The sequence below is a fragment of the Pyrus communis genome, chromosome 10 (genome assembly GCF_963583255.1).
Source record: "Pyrus communis chromosome 10, drPyrComm1.1, whole genome shotgun sequence".
NCBI lineage: Eukaryota > Viridiplantae > Streptophyta > Magnoliopsida > Rosales > Rosaceae > Pyrus > Pyrus communis.
In genome coordinates, this window is record NC_084812.1 from 4,534,933 (window position 1) to 4,556,394 (window position 21,462).

At 33.1% G+C, this 21,462-nt stretch overlaps 1 protein-coding gene across 1 annotated transcript; it reads right to left on the bottom strand.

Moving 5' to 3' along the window:
* Positions 1 to 448: 448 nt before the first annotated feature.
* On the bottom strand, positions 449 to 3,932 carry LOC137748416 (beta-glucosidase 12-like). The gene is made up of 13 exons (XM_068488558.1): positions 3,725 to 3,932; positions 3,463 to 3,532; positions 3,229 to 3,287; positions 3,016 to 3,091; positions 2,807 to 2,884; positions 2,560 to 2,647; positions 2,202 to 2,457; positions 1,923 to 2,038; positions 1,614 to 1,831; positions 1,488 to 1,519; positions 1,291 to 1,393; positions 1,012 to 1,120; positions 449 to 927 (listed from the first exon to the last, which is right to left on the bottom strand). The coding sequence occupies exons 1-13, from the start codon at positions 3,902 to 3,904 to the stop codon at positions 699 to 701; spliced, it is 1,614 nt and encodes a 537-aa protein (XP_068344659.1). The 5' UTR covers positions 3,905 to 3,932; the 3' UTR covers positions 449 to 698.
* Between the last annotated feature and the right edge of the window lie 17,530 nt (positions 3,933 to 21,462).

Genomic DNA, 21,462 nt, shown 5'->3' on the forward strand with positions numbered 1-21,462 from the left:
AGACTATCTATGAGGAAATCTACGATAAGATATCCAATCTTCCTAGGATTACATTGCCTATTTCCCAATATATCCTAATTTGACTTGAATTAGGGTTTTCAAACTTGGTTGGCAAGGAATATCTTCAGTGGGCTTAAGCCTAGTATGTCAGACTAAGAATGTAGGACCATCTTCATGGGCTATGAGCATTTTGATCATTTTTGCTACCCAGGTGCCATGTGTCATGGTTTTAGAAAATTATGGTCCCCCACACTTCAAGTGTTTTTCGATGATTCACTTGCATTTTTACTAAAGATTGATTCCAAAAACATTTTCACTAGAAACACTTTCAACCATTTTAAACAGTTCCAAATGAACCCTTAGTATATTTTGGTTAAGGAATCACGAGCTGGTATAATGTGGCCTAAGGCCATTGATTATCTATGGCAACTTTTCGGTCGCAGGCCACTGAGGGTAAGTGTACAGTTTAATTGAATACTGAACATTCAAAAACATTTATTTTCATAAATAGTACATTACATTCATATGGAATTCAACTGCAGAAGAGGCACTAGCCATAATGGCAGTACAAATATAGAGAGACACACACTAATAACTTATACAACAAACTCATAACGATTTGTTGCAACTTATTCCAAATCAGAAGGAGTGAAGTTGAAAAAACTAAAAACAAGCCCCACAACATTCATCGTTTGAAGTTACACTTGATAGAGAAAATCAGAGTCTCCAACATTATTGGCCAAAATATTTGAACTTCCTTTGCGGTTCTTGAGGAAATTTGTGAACCAATGGGTCGAATTTTTTGGGTACCTTTGGAGTCCGTCAAAATCCACATAGTTAATACCAAATCGAACTGTGTAGCCTTCACTCCATTGAAAGTTGTCTAAAATTGCCCATGCAAAGTATCCCTTCACATTACTACCCTTCCTGCACCACAAAATAAATAAATGATGACTTGATATCACTATAAAATGCAATATAGTCCTAATTAGTATTTCAACAAGCACTTACTTGATTGCTGCATGAACGTAACAAAGGTGGCGATTGTAGTAGTCAATCCTAAATGGATCATGGAGGGCATCATCTAGTGATAAGTTGGAATCATTGAACTCATCAACACCTGCAATATAATTCAGTACATATGTATTTAGTGCTTTCTCTCAAAAAGAGAGATGTAGTTGGTTTTTAATTTAGATTTGGAATTACTCATCTGTATTTTACATCAATATATACATATATATGTCAGAAATTAAAAAGTGAGATTAAGTGAGGCTTAAAAGTGTCAATTACCATTCTCAGTAATGTAAATGATTGGATCACCATACTTATTCTTCGTGTAGAGTATAAAATCGTGAATGCCTTTCGGATAAACATATAACCAGTCTGAAGCAGCCTGTACTACCATTTGAAGATATATGAGATTGTTAGGAATTGTATAAAATTAATCCTCCAAACACAAATAACTTAACCTAAAATTTGATGCGTACCTGAGGACCAATAGGAATGCCATCACGTTCAGCTGCCATAACACATATGAATGCGATCAATATTAGAATGTAATAATTCTAAGATATTAATTAATTAGTCGATAAAAGGTTTCCATTTGTACTCACTCAGTGTAATAACATGTGGATCGTATAAGTAACTTGCAGGTTTAGAATAATTCTTGGGTACATCAGTTGCATATAGAGCAGTATAATAGTTCAATCCAACAAAATCAAAAGACCCAATTAACATCTTGGATTCTTCTTCCGTGAATTTTGGCAATCGTTCTTTAACAAGGCCTCGCATGGTGTACGGGTAGTCGCCTCTTGTAATTGGATCCATAAACCTACAAAGATGTGAAAATTCCAATAATCAACTTTATAAGTCATAAAAAGGAAATATAACCCACTTGATTTATAAATTAATAATACACTTGCCATCCAAACATAAAATCCATAGCTCGATTTGCAGCATCTATATCTTCCTTTGCATCTGAGGCAGGCTCAAACCAATGTGACAATAGTGTTATTCCTATCACCCCATTTTGATATGCCTACAAAGAAAATTCAGAAAATGATTTCATGTAGTACCATACAAACTCCAAACTGTTTACCTCGCTATACAAAAGGTTTCCTCTTGTGGTGGAACCTAATACTAGTGACTCAGAGAGATTTCAGACCCATAAAAAAGGGAACTAACTAGTTAATTCATTATACCTGAAATTTATCTTTGTACACTTTTACAGCAGCTGCATGAGCAAGGAGTTGGTAGTGTGTTACCAAATAGGGTTCAGTAGCCGAATCTCCACCAAGGCAGGTTGGGTCTTGCCAAGCAGAGCATCGTCCCGGTGCGTACATCCCGATTGTATAACCATGGTTACTGATGGTATATGGTTCATTCAATGTGATCCAGTGCTTCACTCGATCACCAAAAAGTGAAAAACAAAGTTCTGCGTAGTCTTTAAAGTCATCGCTGCGTGTCCAAATTTCAAAACATTTTTGTTAGATGTGGTACGTTTTTATTTAATTAAGCAAATGACCAATATTACACTTAGGATAAAATTTGTTTACTTACACAATACGAGGGCTTAACAAACCACCATATGCATCTTCTAACGCTTGGGGAACATCCCAATGAAAGATTGTCACAAATGGCTGTATGCCTATATATAACATTATCGGAACCAAAAAAAAAATTAATAGTTTGATTCAATATTGTTTTATGAGGGCACGTTATTAAACTCTAATTATATATTAATGGATGGGATGATATATGAGATTAGATGGGAGGGATGATATATGAGATTAGGTAGCTTTGTCACCATTGCGAAGGAGTTCATTGATGAGATTGTCGTAGTATTCAATTCCCTTCCTGTTGACACCCCCACTTAGCGTGCCATCTAATAATTAGAACAAAATAATCAAGTGAGTTAATACCTATCTATATATCGAAATCGAATTAAGTAAAACAGGTTAATCCATGAAGTAATTGGTCCCAAATCAAGTATATGGAAGCGGATGTCAACATTACTTGGTAACAATCTGGGCCATGAGATAGAGAACCTATAAGCATCCAACTTCATATCCTTCATAATTGCTACATCCTTCTGTAATGACAAGAAAGGCATACATAATTATAAGAAAGAAGCTAAAAATTAATTAAGGATCTCATGGTCAATGTGCTCTTCAACTTCACAGTGGGAATTTAGGGTTTGGAGAATAATATTATTCCTTGATTGACAACCTTATAGAGGTGGTATTGATCAATGGCGACATCTCCATTGCTGTGATCATCGATTTTTTCTGTCATTAACCATAAAAGTTTTTATTATTTAGAGCATAAAGATGGTAGGAATCATAGAATGAGAACTATTATATATGTCCATGTAGTGCATGTATAGTCCATATGTATCGAAAATATACAGACATATACTACATGCCCGAGCGTAATTGATGATAATATGTAGAAGACTATAACCTGGATGGTTGTGGGTGAAGGTGTCCCATATGCTTGGTCCTCTACCATCTACGTTCCATGCACCTTCTACCTGAAATATGCATATGCACATTCAAACTGAAGATGTCAATATTCATGCTTGGAATGAAACTGAAATGTGCATGTGCATATATATATATGCTATAGTTTTTCTGACATTGAAATCAAATTAGACCTATGTGATTATATGAAACTCAAATTAATTAAAGGGTAATTAAATAGCTAAGCCCTAGCAGGGACTGGCCTGGTAAGCTGCTGTAGATCCACCAAAGACGAACCCTGGTTTTAGAGCATCAAACTTGGTCCTGTCAAGTGAGTTACAGACAATGGGTTTATCTGGCTTAGCAGCTTTGGTGTTTGTCAATGCAAAGCCATTGAGTAGCAAGACACACAAGAGCAAAGAGCCTAAATCATGCATTGCCATAGTTAACTGGAGGGGTTTTGGTGATCGAGATAGCTAGGTTGGTTCTTCCCCGCATATTGCATGGGGTTTATATAGCGGGCTACGTACCACGTCTAAACGTGAGAATAATTGATAAGCATTTATTTACTAAAATTTGATAAACACGTGCAGGCTTTAAAAAAGTGAAGACCACTTAAAAGTCCAAAGCAAAATATAATAAACACGTGCAGGCTTTAAAAAAGTGAAGACCACTTAAAAGTCCAAAGCAAAATATACTTTTGTCACAATAATAATTAAATATGAATACGGTTGGGATAATACATATTTATACAAAAAACTAAATATACTTTTGTGACAATAATAATTAAATATGAATACCGTTGGGATAATACATATTTATACAAAAAACTAAATATACTTTTGTAACAATAATAATTAAATATGAATACGTTTGCAATATTATATATATTTTTATAAGTAAATAATTTCTCAAGCATGTATGTAACGTAAAACTTTGGTGGATTGGTTTTGGGAAATATATCAAGGAATGGAATTAAGTAAAGACAAATATTTAAAAAAAAAAAAAAATTGAAAAATGGAGAAACGCAATTCAAGATACTGTAGGATATGATACTTTTTCATCTTTCGACTTTTTATCCTGTTGGGACCTCACTTGCAAGCAATGGCGGTACGCGCATGCATGGAATGGACCAGAAAAGTTAGAATGCGACCTCGCCGGATCTTTTTTATGAAAATAAAAGAGATTATATTTTTTTTATATGTCAAAATTGATAGCACATAATCTTTATGTTAAATCATGTAGAATTGACAAATTGATTAAAACTTATATCTACTTTCAAATTTTATTACATAACATTCTCCTTAGAATAGACATCTCCTTTGAAAATGCTCAAATTTAATAAATTATCATACAATTTATTTGACCAATACATAAATTAATACAATTTCAATATTTCAACGTGGTGAATGTGAGAATTGAAATTTCTTGATCTATTTTGAAGAATCAGCCCATATATGAGGTGTGAAAATGTAGTTTACTCAACATGATTAGAGATTTGGAATGAGGATCCTCTCCGGATCCTCTTTGTTTGGATTCCGGAAATTCTTAAATGGTGTCAGTTCATTATATATTGTGCGGTCATAAACCATTTTAAATATCTTTAATTAAAATTAAACACAAATAGTACCTGAAGAAAACTGACTGCACAATATACGATAAACGAACACGATGTGAGGATTCCTAGGATTCTCACAAAAAGGATCTGGAGAGAATCCTCACAAAGAGGATCTGGAGAGGATCCTCATACAAAGATATGTACTAGCTGAAGAGTCTTTTCTCTCTTTTTCCTTTCTTAAAGCATTCAAACCCCACTGTAAGTGACACCCATCCGAAGATGGGATTCCATCTGGATTCAAATTGTGGAGACCCTAGAGATGGGTTCCCCTCACAAGACATAACCCTAACCCCTTAGCGACAATGACATCTTTGATATGACTGCATTTTTTATGACAACAACTCATCAACTTTACCAAAAGAAAAAGAAGGGAAAGAGTGGGAATCTGATTCTTCATTCCACACGTGGCGTAATAGAACTGAAATGCACGTTGAAGAAAAAAAGTGTCGTGGCTAGTGATTTTGTGCCGGGGTTTTGTATACCCGGTGATTCGAATGGGTAGTGCGAGGTTTATAGTTTGCTGGAAGAGGCAAGACTTTGATTGGGAACAGATTTTTCAATCTAAGGGCATCTTGTCTTTGTGCACACTAGATTTGGCCAGATTTTTAATCAAGAAACTGAAAATGGTAGGATAAAAATGCCAATATAGATGGCTCCAAAGGGGTTAGTTTTTAAAATTTCTCTAATAAGTATTGTTTGGAGTGTACGAGAAATGACACAACATGAGGAGGAGATAGAAGTTCCTTCCCAAACAAGAAGGCTAAGGAGAAGATTGCTAGCACTCTATAGAATTATTTACTTACTAAAACGACAACACTAATGCTATTAATTAGGCACACAAACTGACCACATGTATTTGCAATAGTTGGGCCTAGATGTATTTTTTTGAACAAACGATATTGTCTACACTAAGGGAATTGGGGAGTGAACTAGGAGCCTAAGCCTCAAAATAGGCTAGTAATAGTATGGTTCAAATTCGTCTTTGACGAAAATCAAACTAATACCTCTCAAATTCGCCTTTAGAGAGTGTGGTAATAATGTTGTTAATTTTATTTGTCTAAATATCTCAATTATTAAAAGAGCAAATGGTTTATTTCTCAAATATCCATGTGTTTTTAATGAAATACGATAATTACTATATTGAGGGATACATAATGAGATTACGTATCCTGAGAGAGCAGAACTAACGTTTAAATTTCCAATTAATTAGGTATATACCATCAGAGCATAATTAACCTTTTTTTTTTCTTTTTTTTTTTTTTTTAACGGACGATAGTATTCACACTAAGGGGTGAGAGAATAGGTTAAGCTTTACAATGAGCTTGCCATAATAATGTAGTTCAACTTCGTTTTTGGCGAGAATCGAACCAAAGACGTCTCGCTTACAGGTAGAGATGAATAGCACTAGACCGTAGTACTATGTGGCAGAGGAGAACTAACTTTAACTTATAAAAAAAAAAGTAAAATACATAATTTCTCTTTCCTTTTTTGAAACTCTTCTGACTTCATCTTCCACAAGCCACCAGAAGGAAGAAAACCCCAGCAAAACTCTCTTCCCTTACTTTGAAATTTGTAAAGATATCATTATCCCTCGTAAACTTGGGTTTGTTAATTGGTGGATATTGGAAGGCTATTAATTTATTCTCGGATCGCCGTTGCATATATAAAGTGGCCCGAAATGCTTTATTTGTACTTTCCAATAATAAGATTGTGAATAAGGGAAATAGGATTGAAGTTTTGAGTCTTGACAATTTATTAAGAAAAAAATTATTTATTGATACAAAGCACTCCATCCCAAATCTTCTAGGTCAGTACGAAAATAATTTATTTCTATAATTTCGGTTGGTTGGGGTTGGGGAAGATGGGAGGGGTTAAAATAAAATCCGGTTCTTTCCAGCAGGGCATCATGCATTGTAAATTTTATACATGCAATTGCATGATTGCTTTGAGACACCTCCATTTCTATGCAAGTCCTTCTCCTAAATAAGCGTTATGAATAAAATAGTAAAACAATTAAGAGAAGTTCATTCCAATTACAACACACAAGTTGCATGTTAAATATATAAAAACATACACAGATCTAAGCTTAGAACACTAGAAGAAAAAAACTCATCTACCATGGTCGATGTCCATGATAAATTACAATCAATCACGGACACTATGTCCGTTAATAATCTGAACATGATAAAAAGTCTCAAATTCTACTACGGGTTATGTCCGTTATCAAATATAAAGTAACCACGAATTGTGCCCGTTGACAAATTGAAGCAATCAATTGAAATAGAAAAATAATTTAATATTCAGCCTGCAGTTTAAAATTTGTAAAACCTTATTGGTAATTCAATTTTAAAACTTCTAGACTGAACTTGAATAGGTAAAACTATTAATTAGTTATTCGAAGGTGATTTGATTAAAGAAATCATTCATGTGCTTACATATAGTTCATCGCGAGTTGGATAACCGGGTGTTGATTGGTGTTGACATATTGTATAAAACATTCGGCAAGAAGAATCAATGGCCACGTTCCAAAAACATTGTTGAAGGGTTTTATCAATATAAATTCATTGAAATAATTTTAACTTTTCTGGTCTATTCCATGGAAAAAAAAATTCATTATGACTGGCACACGAATAGTACATCACGTGTTTTTATATAAATAGTGAGATATTTTATTTTTTGAGTTATTAAATTTTTAACACACATATCTCACAATTTGTATAATGACACATGCTGTATCACTCCGTGTTCTAATCACATTGAAAAATCTCTCCATTCCATGCATGCACGTACTGCCACTGCTTGCTAGTGGAGTATGGTCCCAACTAGATTACAAGTCTAAAGATGAAAAAGTATCATATCCTACAATATCTAGAACTGTGTTTCTTCACTTTTGAATTTTTAATTTTTTTTAATACTTCTCTTTACTTAATTCTATTCCTTGATATATTTCCCAAAACCAATCTACCAAGGTTTTACGTTATATACATGCCTGAGAAATATTTATTTACCTATAAAAAATATATAATATTGCAAATGTGTGTGTATAATTAAATAACGAGACAAAACATGCTTGTATATAATCCGAGATCACAATCGTCAAACATGTCTTTAAAGTTATCGTTGTGTGTGCACATTTCAAAACATTTTTATTAGATGTAGTACGTTTTATTTAATTAAGCAAATGATCATATTGTACTTGAGATAAAATTTGTTTACTTACACAATACGGGCGCTTAAGAAACCACCATAAGCATCTTCTAATGCTTGGGAAACATCCCAGTGAAAGATTGTCACAAATGGCTGTATGCCTATATATAACATTATCGGAACGAAAAAAAAAATTAATAGTTTGATTCAATATTGTTTTATGAGTGCACGTTATTAAACTCTAATTATATATTAATGGATGGGATGATATATGAGATTAGATGGGATGGATGGTATATGAGATTAGGTAGCTTTATCACCATTTCGAAGGAGTTCATTGATGAGATTGTCGTAATATTCAATTCCCTTCCTGTTGACACCCCCACTTAGCGTGCCCTCTAATAATTAGAACAAAATAATCAAGTGAGTTAGTACTTATCAATATATCGAAATCAAATTAAGTAAAACAGGTTAATCGATGAAGTAATTGGTCCCAAATCAAGTATATGGACGCAGATGTCAACATTACTTGGTAACAATAGAGAACCTACAAGCATCCAACTTCATATCCTTCATAATTGCTACATCTTTCTGTAATGACAAGAAAGGCATACATAATTATAAGAAAGAAGCTAAAAATTAATTAAGGATCTCATATTCAATGTGCTCTTCAACTTCATAGTGGGAATTTAGGGTTTGGAGAATAATATTATTCCTTGATTGACAACCTTATAGAGGTGGTTTTGATCAATGACGACATCTCCATTGCTGCGATCATCGATTTTTTTCTGTCATTAATCATAGAAGTTTTTATTATTTAGAGCATAAAAATGATAGGAATCATAGAATGAGAACTATTATATATGTCCATGTAGTGCATGTATAGTCCATATGTATCGGAAAATATACAGACATATACTACATGCATAAGGGTATTTGATGATAATATGTAGAAGACTATAACCTGGATTAGGGCTGAAAAAATTTCTCAAAAATCCCAAACCCAAACCGAAATTTTCCCGAACTTGGTAATCCCGTACCGAAAAATACCAAAATATTCGGTATGGGATACGTTTTCAGATTTCATTTTTCGGTAATCTTGAAATCCCGAAATCTTCTTTTCCTTTTTGTTTTTGGTTCATACTTCCCACGCTACCAAAGAACAAAGTGTGCAGAAAAGAAAACTGCAATATCAATTATATATTATTAAAATAGTGCATATAATGCATTCAGGCCACTTTATAGTTTATATATACAATGGCCATCCGAGAATAAATTAATATCGCTTCGCAATGAAGAGATTCAAGTTTTTTTGTTTCTCATCTACCTCATATACAATATTTACCAATTAATCAACAAACCCAAGTTTACGAGGGATAGTGATATCAGTAGCAATTTGGAAGTGAGGGAGGAGAGTTTTGCTGGGTTTTTCTTCCTCCAGGTGGCTTGTGGAAGATGAAGTCAGAAGAGTTTAAAAAGAGGAAAGCGAGAAAAGTTTTCGGCTTAAGTAATTTCAGTGGCAATTACGAGAGAAGAGAAAATTATATATATTTTATTTTTTTAAGTTAAAGTTCATGGTTCTATAATATACCTAATTGACTAGAATTTTAAAAAACTTTCAAAATAATTGAGAAATAAACCATTTGCTATTTTAGTAATAAAGGTATTAATTAGACGTACAAAATTAACCTCATTGCTAATACGTTTTTTAATACAGTTATTTAGTATTATGATTTAGTGGTATTTCTCTTAACTTGTAAGTGAGAGGTCTTAGATTTGATTCTCGCCAAAAGCAAATTTGAATCACATTATTGCTAACCCATTGTGGAGCTAAACTCATCCCTTCTCCCTTAATGTAAATAATATTTTTTTTGTTAAAAAAAAAAAAATATACATTCTCTAATACACGTAGGTCTAACGGTTGCAAAATGTATGGTCAGTTTGTGTGCCTAATTAATAACATTAGTGTTCTCTTTTTAGTAAGTGAATAAGGAAAATACTTCAGGACATACTGGTCAGTACCCAATTTCACTGATCATTCGTGTGCCCTAAATTTTTTTTAACATTTGTCAATCCCAGTGCTTTTGTCATTTCTGTAACCAAACACATATCCGTGCCTTAAACCCGTGATCAAACACTAGTCTTCTTCATTTCCAACATGTCTGCGAAGATCCTCATAGCCAGCCACCATGACCTCGTCGGCTCCGCCATCATCTTAAAGATACAAGTCATAGACTTCACTTCACCAATCTTGTCCTCGACAGCCATGCCGAGCTCGATCTCACTCGCCAAGATGACGTCGAGTCCTTTACCGTCGACGATTCGTAATCCTTGCCGCTGCAAGTCGGCGGCATCTTCGTCAAACCCACATAGCTTCAGATTTCGTCGCCGTCAATCTCACTGCAACGGTGGAATCCACTGTTGGAAGAGGGACTGGGCGGGGATGGGGTCAGTGGAGGAGGGAAGATGGAGGAGAGAAGACGGGATGAAGAAGAAACCATAGTCATGACATTGAAGACTTGCAGATATCGAAGAAGAAGAGTTCTGTTTCGTATTTGGTATAAAGGATTGGTTTGCATTTGGTTATAAAGTTAGCAAAAGTGGTGAAAGTGACAGATGTCTTAAAATACGCCACATAAATGGTCAGTTAAAATGGGTACCGATCGACCAGTACCTAGACCTGGCAAACGGGTCGTGTCTGTCGTGTTCGTGTCGTTTTCGTGTAACACCTGTTATCTTAACGGGTCGTGTCGTGTCACACCCGTTATCTTAACGGGTCCTTAACAGGTCGTGTCACTTTACCCAACGGGTAAAGTGACCCGACCCGTTATTACCCGTTATGACCCGTTAAGAAAAAAATATATTTTTTTTAAAATTTGCACATACCACACATTGCAACATAAATATTACTTGAAAACATTAAAACATTTCTCGTTCAAGTACTATATCTACACTCGAAAATGAAAGCCTAATAAAAAAAATAATACATACACAACTAATCTATTACAAATATTAAATGTGCAAGGATAAAGAGTTTTTGTTTTTAAGATTGACTAACACTTAGAGTTTATTTATACTTTTATTAAGTATAACATAAGATTTTGTGGTATCCACTTGTGTAAATATTTTAAATTGAAGATCGAATTCATTCATTGTATTCATATAGGGTCAAGGAGTGTAGTTATAAAAAATCATCAAAATCGGAGTTAAAATAACCGTTAAATCGTGATTTTTCGTTTATAACCGTTGAAAAGCTTTGTCCCGTTACTTGATCTCTGAATGTTTTTTTTTTTGTGATTTTTTGCTGATGTGATCTCCAAGCATATACAAACAATTTTGACGGTTTGGATCGTTGAAATTAGTTTTGGAGAATTCATAAAACGATAGATTAACTAACACTTAGAGTTTATTTATACTTTTATTAAGTATAACATAAGATTTTGTGGTATCCACTTGTGTAAATATTTTAAATTGAAGATCGAATTCATTCATTGTATTCATATAGGGACAAGGAGTGTAGTTATAAAAAATCATCAAAATCAGAGTTAAAATAACCGTTAAATCGTGATTTTTCGTTTATAACCGTTGAAAAGCTTTGTCCCGTTACTTGATCTCTGAATGTTTTTTTTTTTGTGATTTTTTGCTGATGTGATCTCCAAGCATATACAAACAATTTTGACGGTTTGGATCGTTGAAATTAGTTTTGGAGAATTCGTAAAACGATAGATTGACTAACGCTTAGAGTTTATTTATACTTTTATTAAGTATAACATAAGATTTTGTGGTATCCACTTGTGTAAATATTTTAAATTGAAGATCGAATTCATTCATTGTATTCATATAGGGTCAAGGAGTGTAGTTATAAAAAATCATCAAAATCGGAGTTAAAATAACCGTTAAATCGTGATTTTTCGTTTATAACCGTTGAAAAGCTTTGTCCCGTTACTTGATCTCTGAATGTTTTTTTTTTGTGATTTTTTGCTGATGTGATCTCCAAGCATATACAAACAATTTTGACGGTTTGGATCGTTGAAATTAGTTTTGGAGAATTCGTAAAACGATAGATTGACTAACGCTTAGAGTTTATTTATACTTTTATTAAGTATAACATAAGATTTTGTGGTATCCACTTGTGTAAATATTTTAAATTGAAGATCGAATTCATTCATTGTATTCATATAGGGACAAGGAGTGTAGTTATAAAAAATCATCAAAATCGGAGTTAAAATAACCGTTAAATCGTGATTTTTCGTTTATAACCGTTGAAAAGCTTTGTCCCGTTACTTGATCTCTGAATGTTTTTTTTTTTGTGATTTTTTGCTGATGTGATCTCCAAGCATATACAAACAATTTTGACGGTTTGGATCGTTGAAATTAGTTTTGGAGAATTCGTAAAACGATAGATTGACTAACGCTTAGAGTTTATTTATACTTTTATTAAGTATAACATAAGATTTTGTGGTATCCACTTGTGTAAATATTTTAAATTGAAAATCGAATTCATTCATTGTATTCATATAGGGTCAAGGAGTGTAGTTATAAAAAATCATCAAAATCGGAGTTAAAATAACCGTTAAATCGTGATTTTTCGTTTATAACCGTTGAAAAGCTTTGTCCCGTTACTTGATCTCTGAATGTTTTTTTTTTTGTGATTTTTTTCTGATGTGATCTCCAAGCATATACAAACAATTTTGACGGTTTGGATCGTTGAAATTAGTTTTGGAGAATTCGTAAAACGATAGATTGACTAACGCTTAGAGTTTATTTATACTTTTATTAAGTATAACATAAGATTTTGTGGTATCCACTTGTGTAAATATTTTAAATTGAAGATCGAATTCATTCATTGTATTCATATAGGGTCAAGGAGTGTAGTTATAAAAAATCATCAAAATCGGAGTTAAAATAACCATTAAATCGTGATTTTTCGTTTATAACCGTTGAAAAGCTTTGTCCCGTTACTTGATCTCTGAATGTTTTTTTTTTTGTGATTTTTTGCTGATGTGATCTCCAAGCATATACAAACAATTTTGACGGTTTGGATCGTTGAAATTAGTTTTGGAGAATTCGTAAAACGATAGATTGACTAACGCTTAGAGTTTATTTATACTTTTATTAAGTATAACATAAGATTTTGTGGTATCCACTTGTGTAAATATTTTAAATTGAAGATCGAATTCATTCATTGTATTCATATAGGGACAAGGAGTGTAGTTATAAAAAATCATCAAAATCGGAGTTAAAATAACCGTTAAATCGTGATTTTTCGTTTATAACCGTTGAAAAGCTTTGTCCCGTTACTTGATCTCTGAATGTTTTTTTTTTTGTGATTTTTTGCTGATGTGATCTCCAAGCATATACAAACAATTTTGACGGTTTGGATCGTTGAAATTAGTTTTGGAGAATTCGTAAAACGATAGATTGACTAACGCTTAGAGTTTATTTATACTTTTATTAAGTATAACATAAGATTTTGTGGTATCCACTTGTGTAAATATTTTAAATTGAAGATCGAATTCATTCATTGTATTCATATAGGGTCAAGGAGTGTAGTTATAAAAAATCATCAAAATCGGAGTTAAAATAACCGTTAAATCGTGATTTTTCGTTTATAACCGTTGAAAAGCTTTGTCCCGTTACTTGATCTCTGAATGTTTTTTTTTTGTGATTTTTTGCTGATGTGATCTCCAAGCATATACAAACAATTTTGACGGTTTGGATCGTTGAAATTAGTTTTGGAGAATTCGTAAAACGATAGATTGACTAACGCTTAGAGTTTATTTATACTTTTATTAAGTATAACATAAGATTTTGTGGTATCCACTTGTGTAAATATTTTAAATTGAAGATCGAATTCATTCATTGTATTCATATAGGGACAAGGAGTGTAGTTATAAAAAATCATCAAAATCGGAGTTAAAATAACCGTTAAATCGTGATTTTTCGTTTATAACCGTTGAAAAGCTTTGTCCCGTTACTTGATCTCTGAATGTTTTTTTTTTGTGATTTTTTGCTGATGTGATCTCCAAGCATATACAAACAATTTTGACGGTTTGGATCATTGAAATTAGTTTTGGAGAATTCGTAAAACGATAGATTGACTAACGCTTAGAGTTTATTTATACTTTTATTAAGTATAACATAAGATTTTGTGGTATCCACTTGTGTAAATATTTTAAATTGAAGATCGAATTCATTCATTGTATTCATATAGGGTCAAGGAGTGTAGTTATAAAAAATCATCAAAATCGGAGTTAAAATAACCGTTAAATCGTGATTTTTCGTTTATAACCGTTGAAAAGCTTTGTCCCGTTACTTGATCTCTGAATGTTTTTTTTTTGTGATTTTTTGCTGATGTGATCTCCAAGCATATACAAACAATTTTGACGGTTTGGATCGTTGAAATTAGTTTTGGAGAATTCGTAAAACGATAGATTGACTAACGCTTAGAGTTTATTTATACTTTTATTAAGTATAACATAAGATTTTGTGGTATCCACTTGTGTAAATATTTTAAATTGAAGATCGAATTCATTCATTGTATTCATATAGGGTCAAGGAGTGTAGTTATAAAAAATCATCAAAATCGGAGTTAAAATAACCGTTAAATCGTGATTTTTCGTTTATAACCGTTGAAAAGCTTTGTCCCGTTACTTGATCTCTGAATGTTTTTTTTTTGTGATTTTTTGCTGATGTGATCTCCAAGCATATACAAACAATTTTGACGGTTTGGATCGTTGAAATTAGTTTTGGAGAATTCGTAAAACGATAGATTGACTAACGCTTAGAGTTTATTTATACTTTTATTAAGTATAACATAAGATTTTGTGGTATCCACTTGTGTAAATATTTTAAATTGAAGATCGAATTCATTCATTGTATTCATATAGGGACAAGGAGTGTAGTTATAAAAAATCATCAAAATCGGAGTTAAAATAACCGTTAAATCGTGATTTTTCGTTTATAACCGTTGAAAAGCTTTGTCCTGTTACTTGATCTCTGAATGTTTTTTTTTTGTGATTTTTTGCTGATGTGATCTCCAAGCATATACAAACAATTTTGACGGTTTGGATCATTGAAATTAGTTTTGGAGAATTCGTAAAACGATAGATTGACTAACGCTTAGAGTTTATTTATACTTTTATTAAGTATAACATAAGATTTTGTGGTATCCACTTGTGTAAATATTTTAAATTGAAGATCGAATTCATTCATTGTATTCATATAGGGTCAAGGAGTGTAGTTATAAAAAATCATCAAAATCGGAGTTAAAATAACCGTTAAATCGTGATTTTTCGTTTATAACCGTTGAAAAGCTTTGTCCCGTTACTTGATCTCTGAATGTTTTTTTTTTGTGATTTTTTGCTGATGTGATCTCCAAGCATATACAAACAATTTTGACGGTTTGGATCGTTGAAATTAGTTTTGGAGAATTCGTAAAACGATAGATTGACTAACACTTAGAGTTTATTTATACTTTTATTAAGTATAACATAAGATTTTGTGGTATCCACTTGTGTAAATATTTTAAATTGAATATCGAATTCATTCATTGTATTCATATAGGGTCAAGGAGTGTAGTTATAAAAAATCATCAAAATCGGAGTTAAAATAACCGTTAAATCGTGATTTTTCATTTATAACCGTTGAAAAGCTTTGTCCCGTTTACTTGATCTCTGAATGTTTTTTTTTTTGTGATTTTTTGCTGATGTGATCTCCAAGCATATACAAACAATTTTGACGGTTTGGATCGTTGAAATTAGTTTTGGAGAATTCGTAAAACGATAGATTGACTAACACTTAGAGTTTATTTATACTTAGATTCACCACTTCTATTAATTTTCATTTTTCCCTCTCTTTTTTGTTTCCTTTTCAACTTTTTCTTATCATTTTTACTTTTCCCTCCAACATCTTTCCCTAATTGAATTCCCTCACTTTTTTGTTTTATTTTCAACTTTTCTTAACATTTTCATTTTCCCTCCATTTTTTTTCTTCAAAAAGGGCGGCAAGTTGGCAAATGGCAATGACAAGAAATTGATTATTGAAATTTGAGAATGGAAACAAATCACATATGAGTCCTGACGCATCAAATTTCAATGGATGCAAAATCATGCAAATATGCAATGTATGATCATGCATATTAAATTATTAATTAATAATTATTATAGTTTTTATAAAATTTAATATATATATATATATATATAATTAGTATAGATAGACTTAATATTTTGGGGGTATAATTATTATAGTATATATAATTATTATAATTATTATAAATTTTATAGTTAATTTAATATATATATATATTTATTATAATTTTTAGGGGTATAAAATTGTAAAATTAATGTATATAATTATTACAGTATTTTTTGAGGGTTATAAAATTATAAAAATAATATTCTGCTTATCGTGTATCGTATTTACCCACGTGTATACCCGACCCAACCCGTTATCTTAACAGGTGCTTATCGGGTTACCCGATAAGACCCGATTCGTTATCGTGTCGACCCAAACACCTGTTAATTTCGTGTCGTGTCGTGTCGGGTTATCGGGTCGTGTCAGAAATTGTCAGGTCTACCAGTACCCAAGTATTGTCCAGTGATAATACCAGAAAGAGTGCCAGCAATCTTCTCTCTAAGCTTTTTTTTTTTGGGAAGGAACTTCTATCTCCTCCTCATGTTGTGTCATTTCTCATACACTCCAATACTTTAATTAGTTTTAAAAACTAACCCCTTTGAAGCCATCTATATTGACATTTTTCCTAGCATTTTCAGATAATTATAAATCTAGCCAAATCTAGTGTGCACAAAGACTTAGATGCCCTTAGATTGAAAAATCCGTTGCCAACTAAAGTCTTCCCTCTTCCAGCAAACTTTAAACCTTGCACTACCAAATATGGATCACCACGTATTTACAACTCCTAAATCTCTAGCCACCACAATTTTTTCTTCAACGTGGATGTCAGTTCTATTACTCCATGTGTGAAGTGCATGCAAAGAATCTGATTCCCTCTCTTTCCCTTCTTTTTTTTTTTCAGTAAAGTTGATGAGCTGCTGACATGAAAAATGGAGTCACATCAAGGTTGTCATTGTCCCTATTGGGTTAGGATTGTGACTTGTGATGGGCTTCGGATGGGTGTCACTTGTCGTGGGGTTTGGATGCTTATAGAAAGGAAATAGAGAGAAATTACTCTTTATGGTACATAAACTTCTCTTTCTTGTACATATCTTTAATCTCAGGAGATAGCTACATTTTCACACCTTCATGTATGGGCTGATTTTTCAAAATAAATCAAGAATTTCAATTCTCACCTACAACACTATAAGATATTGAAACTGTATTAATTTGTGTACTTGGTCAAAATAATTGTATGATAATTCATTAAATTTGAGCATTTTCAAAGGTGATGTCTATTATAATGTAAGGTAATAAAATTTGAAGGTAGAAAAAGTTTCAACCGATTTGTCAATCTGACAAGGAGAAATTGTGTGCTGTAAATTTTGACATATGAAAATATTTAATTTCTTTTTTTTTTTTTTAATAAATGTTTTGTGGTCGAGTCCCAGTAATGCATCAGTCATAAATCATGAAAATTAGCCTTGATTGATCTGTTTTGAAGAGTGGTTTATTGAATAAGATAAAAGATATGGGTTGGAGCAAAATGGAATTTGACATTGGTACATAGGCCTTCAAATTTACATTTGACAATTTTCTTTTGACATCTCCATTGGAGATCGATGCTCTAAGACACATTTGCACCACATTGACTAAAAAAAAAACTCATCAATTTAATAAAGGATTAGATGTTCAGAGAAACAAAAGGTGTAAATTTAATACGATTTGAAAACATCATGGTGCAATATGAGAAGATTGAAACATCATGGTTAAGTTTGCAAATCACCTCAAACTTGTAGGGTGTAAAATGTAGTTAGTCATAATATTAAAGTTGTCCGAGTCCCGCGTGTTTAGAGAAAACAATGTTGGAAAATATTAGCATTAATTTTAGGTATATTTTATTGTTTGGGTATTTTACATAATTCAAGTATTAGGTTTTCTAGGGTATTGTTGGATTTTTGGATCGACATGCCCGTGAGGCTCTACTCTAATAACACCGATATTGTCCCAAACTTTACCACTTGCCCAATTTGTCAGGTGTGAGGTTTTATCACAAAAAGCCTCGATATTAGTTAAAGTGAGGCAATCATATTTAAATCCCCATTATTCTTTTCACCCACCGATGGGGGATTCCAACACTCTCCCTCACGTGTAACCCCATTTAGTTGTTCACATGTGGAGATCCACACATAAGCAATTGAAACTCAGAGGTCGGCTTTATGTTAAGAGTTCATACTTGTTTTCAATAGAACCTAGAGGGCGGCTCTATGTTAGGAATCCTGGTTTTGTTTCCTTCATTCTATGTTAAGAATCACGGCTTGTTTCCTTCTTGGGGACATGCTCATTGGCTTGCACGGGGCCCGAACCTTCGCTCTAATACCATGTTGGATTTTTGGATCGGCGGGCATCCCATTCTAACAACACCGATACTGTCCCAACTTTACCACTTGCCTAATCCGTCATGTGTGGGGTTTTATCACAAAAAGTCTTGAGATTAGTTAGAGAGGGGAAATCATATTTAAACTCCCATTTTCATTTCACCCACACGAATGTGGGATTCCAACATGTTTCACCCACCATTCCCACTAACTTAGGGTTGCACTGCTCAACCCCTACTATATTTGTCGTAGTCCATGTTACGCTGCCTAGATATTGCTAATGCAAATCCATCTACACATTACTGTTGCAACCAGAAACCCAAATAGCAACTGGTTTCCGACGAACCCAATTACCATTACTGCTTGTTTCTAGACCACAAAACGAGATCACATTGAACCACTCCAGTCATTTTTGCCCGATCAAACTCACATATGTGTTGCGATCTAACCACCTGTGTCTTGATCTGATGAACCCATGAATTTGAGAGAGGATCCTCGTGGGATCCTTCAATCACATCCGTTCATCTTATATTGTGTAGCCAGTTTTTGTCAGGTACTATTTACATTCAATTTTAAATAAAAAAATTTACAACGATTTATGACCACACGATGTACGATGAACGGATGTGACTGGAGGATCCCCAAGATCCTCACAAAGAGGATCCGGCAATGATCCTCCTAGCATGAATTCGATTTTGCATTGTCACAGCCACCAGGTATGCTGACACACCTGATTTGTACCCATTATTATATTCTAGCTGTACCCACATAAAGTCCATTCCACTTGTTCCCACAAAAGAAATGGAAAAAAAAAAGAGTAGAAAAAAAGGAAATGAAAAAAAAAAAAAAAACAGTAAATGTTTTGATGATAAAAAAAAGTATTTGTTGTTATTGGGGTGTATAAGGGTGACGTGTGAAGGATTGATGTTGTTGGGTCTGTATATAGAGTCTATTGCAACTGTTTATCGCAATTACTTAACTGCTTGGATTGGTGACGTTTTAGTAATGGTTGTTAGAGTTTCCAATGTTGTATATGTGGTGATACATTTGATTTATGTTCATTTGTTGTTGTACTTGTGATATGAGATCTTGTTCGTTCAGTGGCGGAGAACATTCATATGTTTCGTTTCTATACTCCCAACATCTATCTGCATGAATATGTCTGCTTGAAGATGGTGCAAAGTATATGTTGACCTTACAAAATCTATATGTTGAAGAGTGCCAAATAGAATATGCCTGCCTCCATATATGCCTAACAAAGTATGCATTCGCATTTGCTTATTGTCAAACTCATGTTGTTATCACCTTGAGTTTGATGGGACTGTTGAAAAATATTATTATTTTAGATTTATTTTATTATTTGGGTGTTTTAGATTTTTAAGTATTAGGTCTTATAGGGTCACTTATGATAAACACAACTTTTAACTCAATATATATTAGAAACGAGTCGATGAAAATGTATTCCTTAGTTTGTAGTTGTATCGACAATTTTTTTTTTTTTTTTTTTGGTTAGTTAAACAATATTCGTAATTTCATACTTTGTTATGCTAGTATGACTCAACCTGTATGCTAGCAGTGCCATAATTAGAAATGGTTCATGTAGAGCATTACCCCGCCAAATAAGAAGAGAAGCGTATATGAAACGGACGCCCCAACGTGACTGCTTTTTTCTCAACCCAGTAGGCCACCATGCCTTGTATCTTTTGTACATTCATTTGCATGACTACTTTGAGACTCCTCCATTTTTATGCAAATCCTTCTCCTAAATAAGTGCCCTGAATAAAATACTAAAACAATCAAGAGAAAATTATTTCCAATCAATACAGCACAAAAGTTACAAGATGAATTTGTAAAAACATACACCGATCTAAGCTTAGAATACTAGAAGAAAAAGCTCATCTACCACGGTTGATGTCCATGGTAAATTGCAATCAATCACGGGCACTGTGCCCATTAGTAATCTGAACGTGATAAAAAAATCTTAGTTTCTACAACTCGCTATACCTGTTGTCCGGATTATGCCAGTTTCACGGATTGAAGCAATCCATGGGAATGGAAAAAATATTTAATATTCAGGTTGCAGTTTAAAATTTGGAAAACCTTATTGGTAATTCGATTCTAAAACTTCTAAACTGAACTTGAAATAGTTATTCGTAAGGTGATATGATTAAGAAAGCATTCATGCGCATATATGTAGTTCATTGGGAGTTCAATAACTGGGTGTTGCTTGGTGTTAACATATTGTAGAAAACATTTGGCAAGAAGATGATCAATGGCAAAATATTGTTGAAGGTTTTTATCAAATTATAACATTCATTGAAATACTTTAGCATTTCTTGTCCCTTCCATGCATGCATGCACATACGGTCCCAATTGGATTGAAAGTGTAAAGAAGAAAAAATTGAAATTTGTAGTTGTGACAACCCGTCCCTAGTTCTACGATTTTATTAATTTTAAAAGTGTGAATTCACTAAAATGCCCCTACAATAGAGATTGTTGATTTTCGTTTACCGCCTTTTTGGGACGTGTACAAGCTACTATTTTAGTGTATCCTCGAAGTCCTCGACAGTACGAATACGTAGGCACAAATGGAATCGGGATCAGAGTTACAGTTAAAATTTCACGAAACATTGAATATCGATATCAAGTTGGTAATTTCATTTTAGATGATATTTTGTATTGTTTTGTGAGCCACTTAGGGCCCATTTAGTGAAATTTTAACCGTCCTAAGCTAATTTCGATG